Genomic DNA, 7974 nt, shown 5'->3' with positions numbered 1-7974 from the left:
GGTAGAACCTGCCAGAGCCTGTATTTCTTAATAAAAACCTTTGACAATCTAGAATGATTCCTATTCCATAATGAGGCATATGGGTAGAAGTGGAAGTTTGATATATTAAAGATAATAAGTATAAGCTTTTTAAAGTGACATTGACAATGGCACCTAGTTTTTCTTGCTTTGAAGAATATTTTTTAAAATTGACATTGCATTCAGAATTAATTCAGAAAATAAGATCTGTTTTACTGTGTTCTGTAGGAAATTCAGTTTGGTTCTTAATATCTGTCCTCAGGGGACCCCAAGACTATCCAACATACTCATTAAATCCAATATTATTGTTATTATTTTTAAACCCTTACTTTCCATCTTAGAATCAATACTGTGCATTGGCTCTTAAGTCAGAAGAATGGTAAGGGCTAAGCAATGAGGGTTAAGTGACTTGCCCAGGGTCACACAGCTAGGAAGTATCTGAGTCAAGACTGAACCCAGGACCTCCCAACTCTAGGCCTGATTCTCAATTCCCTGAATTACTTAGCTGCCCCCTCCAATATAATTATTAAATCATTTTGTAGTCCACATCAAGGAAGGAAAGCACTAAATTTAGCATTCTTGAGTATGAGTCTCATCATTTACTTAGTTGGATGACTTTGGACAAGTCGTTTAACCTTTTGAGCCTTAGGTTTCCTATCTGTAAAATGGGGATAATGCTACTTTTACTATAAGATGTAATGAAAATTAATTGAAATGGTACATTTATATATTACTTTATGATTAACAAACCACTTTTATAAGAAGAAAGAATTTCTATTATTTGGATCAACTGCTATAATTTTAAAATTCAATTAAGTGAAAAGTTTTTTGTTAAACTGAGTAATTAGTCCAGATACTTATTGGTTGGCATATATATTTTTTTCTTTTTTTTTTTTTTCTTAAGCCCTTACCTTCTGGCATAGAATCAATACTAAGAACCAATATTGATTCCAAGGCAGAAGAGCTGTAAGGGCTGGGTAAGTGGGGTTAAGTGACTTTTGCCCAGGGTCACACAGCTAGGAAATGTCTGAGGCCAGATTTGAACCCAGGTGCTTCCAACTCCAGGTCTGGTTCTGTATCCACTGAGCCAGTGAGCTGGCCCTTACAATTTTCAAAATTGTTTCCAGATTACTAAATTGTAAGTTCCATGAGGTAGCAGTCTGATCTGAATTTTATGCATCTCCTAGCACAATGTTCTACACACAGTAGGTGCTTATAAATATTTAAATTAATGAGTTAATAATAACAATAGCTGATGATGGATCAAGATGAAGGAAGTCTTGTTTCTTAGAAACTTGGTTTATTAATGATCACGTGGAAACACTACTAATATCTTTTTTGTTTCTCCTCTTCCAGAAATCACAGTTGGCCAAGGCAGGTAACATGCCAATACCCTTTAAGATTGCCATGCCCCCTGGAGAGAAGCCATGGAAGAGATGAGGTAGCTGCTACCTGGGAATGTTCTAGGAAAGCTGATTTCAATGGATACAAAATATAAAGACGACTTATTCAGGAAGTACGTGCAGTTTCACGAGTCCAAAGTGGATGCCTCCAACGCTAAGCAACGACCTCTCAATGATGAGTACCTCCGGGTTGCAGCCTCGGCTGTACTCAGTCTGCATAAGATTGAGCCCTTTCATAGATTCCGGTTGATCAAATTTTATGAGGTGGTTGAGAGCTCCCTTCGCTCACTGAGGTCCTCTAACTTGCGGACTCTGCACAGTGCATTCAACATGTTGGAGACAATGGCAATCAACCTCTTCCTTTACCCTTGGAAGAAGGAATTCAAAAGTATTAAAGTAAGGCATACAGAAGTGCTTTTTTCTGTAGTTTAAATAAAAATTGGCTTTTTTAGGGAAGGTTCTTCTTCTCTGTAAAATAGGGGTTTTGAAATAGACAATCTCTTTCCAGCTATAATGAATCTATGATTTTGCAAAGACTAGATTGCTCCTTTAGTCCTTGGACCCTGTTATATAGTGAATGGAACTTTGGGTTTGTAATCAAGGGAACTGAAATTGAATCTCAACTTGGTTCATTATGATGTGACTTAGACAAGCCCCTTCTTTCCCTAGGGCTCAATTTTCTCCTGTAAAATGAAGGACTTGAAAAAATTGCCAAACCCCTACTGGCTTTAATGAACATAGACTGCAAAAAATAAATAATTGTCATCAGTATTATTTTGGGAAAAGATGTAAAACCAGCAATTGAGGCATCCAGTGATTGGCATCACCAATTGTACTTGGTGCCTCAGGACCTTTTTGGCCCTTAAAACTAAAACTTTTCAATGGATGGATGATGTGAATAACTGGCATCGTTTTAGTGCTTTAAGAATTACAGAAGCCCTGGGAGGGAAATGATGAGTTGTTATCCTCATTTTATAGATGAGGAAACTGGGGCTTGTAGGGGTGAAGTGACTTTTGAACTCAGCCCTTCTTACTTCAAATAAAGTATCCCTTTTCATTGCACTATCATATCTTTCATGGTATACTCTGCCAGGTAGGTGGTATTCTGGGAGGAGAATTTAATTGACCTGACCAAATTTAATTGGCTTTTCAATAACTGCCAATGGCTTTTATGATTTAGAGCAGTGATGGGCAAACTTTTAAAAGAGGGGGCCAAAGGAAAGGAAATGCTCATCTGTCAGGATGTTTCTAAGGCAACTCTTTCGAAGTTTCATTGTATTGTATCCTACTCATTGTATTCGTCAGATTAGGAATAATGTCGGTTGGCCTGATAGAACATTTCAGGGGGCCACATCTGGCCTGTGGGCTATAGTTTGCCCATCACTGATTTTAGAGTATGTGGATCCAGGACAATTCTGAGGGATCTATGAGAAAGAATGCTCGCTATTCATATTCAGAGAAAGAACTGTGTAAGTAGAAACACAGAAGAAAAACAATTGCTTGATCACATGGGTCAATGGGGATATAATTGGGGATGTAGACTCTAAGTGATCACCCTAGTGCAAATATCAATAATATGGTACTAGGTCTTGATCAATGATACATGTAAAACCCAGTGGAATTGTGGTTTGGCTAGGTTGGGTAGGGAAAGAACACGAATCATGTAACCGTGGAAAAATACTCTTAATTAAATAAAAAAATTTAAAATAGAGTATGTGCAATTACTTAATTTCCCAGTCTACTCATTCAGGTTACCTAAAAGATATGTAGTAGGATAAAATTTGGTAGTTTAGTCTCTACCCCCTCCTCTCACAGAGGAAATAATAGCTCCAAGGAAGTTAAATGGCTTGTCTGTGCTTACTTGTTAAATAGAGCCAGTACTAGAAACTGAATCATCTTATTTCCTATCCAGTATTCCATTTATTACAGTTTGAACCAGATTTCTGTATCATAGATGGTCCCCAGCTTGGTTCTCCAGAAATCTTTCTAAAGTGTAGAACTAAGTTAGATGGTAATTTAGCCTCATGAGTCTGCATTAAGGCATTCTGTGAGAACATTTGGATAATTTTACCAGGTAAAATGGGTTAATTGAATTATTTTATATTAATGGAAACCAAGAAAGAATTATTTTTGTCATTGGATTTTCTCCTTTGAATCTGCTCCCCTTTGTCATTCACTCATGTTTCCCTTCTTGGTAGAAAACTAGCTCCTAACCCACAGAATCATCAGCTCAAGTCCTGAATTTTCAGAAAGAGAGGCAATGTGGAATTTCTCTCATACTAGTGTCTTGGCCATTAATAAATATTTAGTCTCCTAGAACACGAGTCTACTAGTAAAGTAATTCACTTCCCTCACTTTTTCCCTCATGAACTATATTGCATTTAAATGGGAATTGTCTTCCATTTTGTGTAGACTAAAGAGATAATACTGGATTTTTCCCCCTCCTCTTTTCTAGACCTACACGGGACCTTTTGTTTATTATGTGAAATCAACATTACTAGAAGAAGACATCAGAGTCATCTTGAATTACATGGGCTATGTCCAGGATCTTGGGAGTGCATACAGGCTCAAAGAACTGATAGAAATTTTGCAGGTGAAAATGGTCTCTTTTGAACTTTTTTTGGCCAAAGTAGAGTGTGAGCAGCTGCTCGAGATACATTCCCAGGTGAAGGACAAAGGTTACTCAGAGCTGGATGTAGTGAATGAGCGTAAGCACAGCAGTGAAGATGTGAGGGGCTGCTCAGATGCCATGAAGAGGCGAGTAGAGTGTAAGGAGAACCTCACTGCTTCTATGGCCCGGCTGGCCCTTCAGAAATCAGCCAGTGAGAGGGCAGCTAAAGATTACTTCAAGCCCAAAGTGAATAAGCCTTCCAAGTCCATGGACACTTATGATAGTTACTGGGAGAGTAAGAAGCCACCGCTGATGACTTCACTTAGCCTCAGGAAGGAGCCTGTATTGGTAGATGTGGAAGATGACATCAAAGATGAAATTATTCGCCCATCTCCCTCTCTCTTGACTATGTCCAGCTCCCCGCGTGGCTGCTCTGACGAATTTGTGCCCCTCTCCTCCAATCCCAATGGCATGTTACGAACCATCCCCCCTTATAACACCTATTTTTCTCCTCAAGATGACCTGGACCTTTACACAGATCCAGATTCCAGGGGTACATATAGGAGATCAGATTCTCTCAAGCCAGATGTATGGTTATTCCGAAACGACTCCAACCCCTTTTACCAGAAGCGTACACATCCCGCCAAAGAGATCGCCTCTTCCAAGTGCCAAAGCTGTGGCGTAACATGTGGCTCCTCGCTCTGCCAGCGGTGTGAAACTGTGTTCACATGTCGGCAGGACTATCCTGTCACCAAACAGAATAGCTTCCCCATAAAATCAGGCCCCCATGATGGTTTATCCCATGGGGCCACGCTGAGGGAGAAGTCTCTGTACACGGCACAGACTCAGGGCCCTGACAGGGGATCCCACCTCCACTCAAAATCCAAGGCTGTGGCTGCATCTCGCTGTGGCTTCTGTAACCGGTCGGGGGCCTCGAACACATGTGCAATCTGTTCAAAAGTCTCATGCGATACCTGCCTCACTGCTTACCACTACGACCCATGCTGCAAAAAGAGTGAGCAACACAAGTTCATGCCCAATAGTCAGCTCAACTATAAGTCAACCCCATTCTCCCATCTCGTGTATAGATAGACTCAAACTTGCATATTCTGCACAAAGGGCTAAAACTGTACTTTGACTTCCTTGGTGAAGTCTTACACTGACCTCGGAAGTGGAGCTCTGCTGACCTACGGGGAATGACATTTCACCCCTCAGTTGCTGACATGTTTGTGGCCTCATCCAGCCGATACACACCTTGGGATCCACAGTGCTGTCAGATCTTTCCAGCAACAGATGCTTTGTGATTCGATGAGGGGGAGAGGACTGGGTTTCCTTTCCAGTTTGGCACTTGGGCTTGCTAGTTCTCTTAATGCACCTGTCACCCACCCTCACCCCTGCCCAGTTTTGGTTTTTAAAGGAGTTTGATACCTAAGGTTTTGAAGTGACTCCCCAGCTGCCCCACTGATGGGCTGCAGTGGGCTCAAGAGGGACAGTCACAGAGATTCTTGGTTCCCATTCCAGGGACTTCTGAGAGATTTGTGAAAGAGCATTCTCTCACAGCCTCCCCCCGGGGGGGGCTCTACTGCTGCCCCCAGAGGCTTATCTCCAAGTGCTTCCTGAAATATCTACCCCATCATCACCTCCACATAGATATTGTTTTCAGTAATCACCAAGATCCCTGAGGAGGCTCTCCTGAGCCCTGTCACATTTGGTTCCCTAGGTTTTAAAGTTTGAACAGAAGACAGTCATGCTTGATTTTTGTAGTGCTGCCAATAGCTTCCTCTAGTTTACTGTACAGTATTAGTGGACTTGTTGACATGACATATAATGCATTGCACCCATCCAAAAGAGGCCTGGTTTTAATTCCTTTCTGTTGCACACGTATTGACTCTCTTTGTACTGTAAATAGGTGATTTGAAAAGTTTTATTTTTTAATAAATATATTCATTGTTGTGTGCTTGAAAGCGGTAAAAATCATTACGTGGCTATTTATAACTTCCCCCTGGGTTTTTTGATTTGCTTTAATCTTCGAGGGGCAGGGCTCTTGTGTTTGCCATTTATAGTTCTTAGCTTCCTAAACTTCCCTGGGTGAAGTTAGTAGTGGGAAGGAGCATTGGAGACGGGCTCCTTTTTTGAGTCAGTAGAGATAAACTAAGCTGTTGTCTTCCCTTCCTAAAATAAACAAATAAATAAATATATGTGTACATATATATACTATGTACATGTAGATACCTACCTCCCATTTGCACTCCTTGGGGGTTAGTGCAGACTTAGCAGTGAGGCTCAGCCCCTGTAGACTGTAGTACCCTCATAAATTTAGAGGCCACACTAAGGGCCTTATCCTCAGGACTTCACTATGCCCCATGGTCTCTCTGGCACAAAAGTTGGACCTGACCCTCCTAATTGTCCAGGTCTTGTTTCTGAAGGAAATGTAACTTAATTGTTCCCTTGACTTCTCCTGTACCTTTATCCTCAATTTGCAGAATGTGAGACACAGTTTGAGATATCTTTGCACTAAAACTGGCCAGAAACTAACTGCTTATTAGGTCTTTTTATGTATGCTAGGGCCTGCCCTAAAAACTCCTTCCAGCTGAAGATACCTTTCACTCCTCCTGATGACTCATGCAGTAAATGACCAACTCACCTTTCAATTTTGTTTTGAGGTGAGGTGGGAATGGAGGAAGAGTAAGAAATTATTCCAAATAGCTTCTTTCTGAACATGCAAAATTATTTTAGCCATAAGTCTGTGTCAAATGTATAAACCTTTTGGGACTTCACCAAGTGTATTTCTAAGAACAAAGCAAAAAAAAGTTTTTTTTTGTTGTGGTTTTTTTTTTTTTAAGGGGAAAGGGGGAGCAAATCTGAATTTGACTGGATATGGTGGTCCAATGTTAATTTGCTGACCATCAAACTCAGTTGAATGATTTTTTTCCCCCAATTGTCTCTGACTTTTTAAAATCTCTGTGTATATATGCATAAATATGTACATATACATATAGATGTATATGTATCTGATAGATCATGTGTAGATACACTGTAAATAAAAACTGGATTTTAAAGAATTTCACTACTGAGATTAGCTACTTTATTCTGGAGTGTCATGCTTGTCCTACTTCTGAGGTCTCTAGTTCTCTTGTCCCCATGTCCAGATTGCCTACTGCAAATTTCCTACCAAACTGTGAAGCCACATTACTTAGATGGAACTTTAGCCCAGATGACTGCATTAAAAAAAAGTCCTGTGTATAGTACATATTGTCATGGAAATACTGTTGTTCAAAACTATTGAATTGCAAGTGCTCTGACCATGCACTCTTTTGGTGTGTATCTTATTGTACCAGGTTGCTGTGATTGAAACAGTAAAAGCATATCTGACTTTTAAATGGAGGTGTTTTGCATTTGATTTCTACCAAGACAGGTGAACTGAAGAGGTGATTTTAAAAATAAAATGTCTTCCACTGTTGTTAATAGAGGTTTCCTTCCCTCCTTTTTGGCTTGATTTTTGTTTTGTTTTGTTTTTGAAGGGGACTGGGAAAAGGATGCTCAAGTTTAGATATAGTTATAAAATCCCAGGGTACTAGAAGTCAGTTTAATTATAAGCATTTATTAGTCCAAGTAGGACTTGGAGATACAGAGAAAAAAACTAAACAATTTTGCCCTTATGCAGCTTACATTCTTTGGGGAGGAAAAAACACAAACACAGATAAATACAAAATAAATATACCTGGGGGAGTGGCAACAGAACACTAACAAGGTGGAGGGGATGGAATCAGGAAATGCTTCTTCGAGAAGTGAGACAGATGAAGAGGGTAGGACATGACAGAATTGGGGGATAGCCAGTGCCAAAGCACTGGGTACCAGAATGTTCCTTATGGGCATCAGCAAGTAAGCTAGCTTAGCAGGAACAATTGAAAAGGCAGCATGGCAGAGAAAGTGCTAGACTTG

The 7974-nt window shown here is 40.2% G+C and overlaps 1 protein-coding gene across 1 annotated transcript; it reads left to right on the top strand.

The window, feature by feature from the left end:
- The first annotated feature begins 1073 nt into the window (after nucleotides 1-1073).
- SPATA2 (spermatogenesis associated 2) lies at nucleotides 1074-7497 on the top strand. The gene is made up of 2 exons (XM_044661102.1): nucleotides 1074-1817; nucleotides 3877-7497. Exons 1-2 carry the CDS (start codon nucleotides 1500-1502, stop codon nucleotides 5122-5124), a joined length of 1566 nt encoding a protein of 521 aa, XP_044517037.1. The 5' UTR covers nucleotides 1074-1499; the 3' UTR covers nucleotides 5125-7497.
- Nucleotides 7498-7974: the final 477 nt, after the last annotated feature.

The sequence above is a fragment of the Gracilinanus agilis genome, chromosome 2 (genome assembly GCF_016433145.1).
Source record: "Gracilinanus agilis isolate LMUSP501 chromosome 2, AgileGrace, whole genome shotgun sequence".
In the NCBI taxonomy this organism is placed as follows: domain Eukaryota; kingdom Metazoa; phylum Chordata; class Mammalia; order Didelphimorphia; family Didelphidae; genus Gracilinanus; species Gracilinanus agilis.
This window is presented reverse-complemented; position numbering and strand designations above follow the sequence as displayed.

Excerpts from the sequence above, each read along its gene's own strand:
- SPATA2 (XM_044661102.1), top strand. The coding sequence starts at position 1,500 with ATGGATACAAAATATAAAGACGACTTATTCAGGAAGTACGTGCAGTTT. Across the intron at positions 1,818-3,876 it reads AGGAATTCAAAAGTATTAAA|ACCTACACGGGACCTTTTGT; the intron begins GTAAGGCATACA and ends CCTCTTTTCTAG.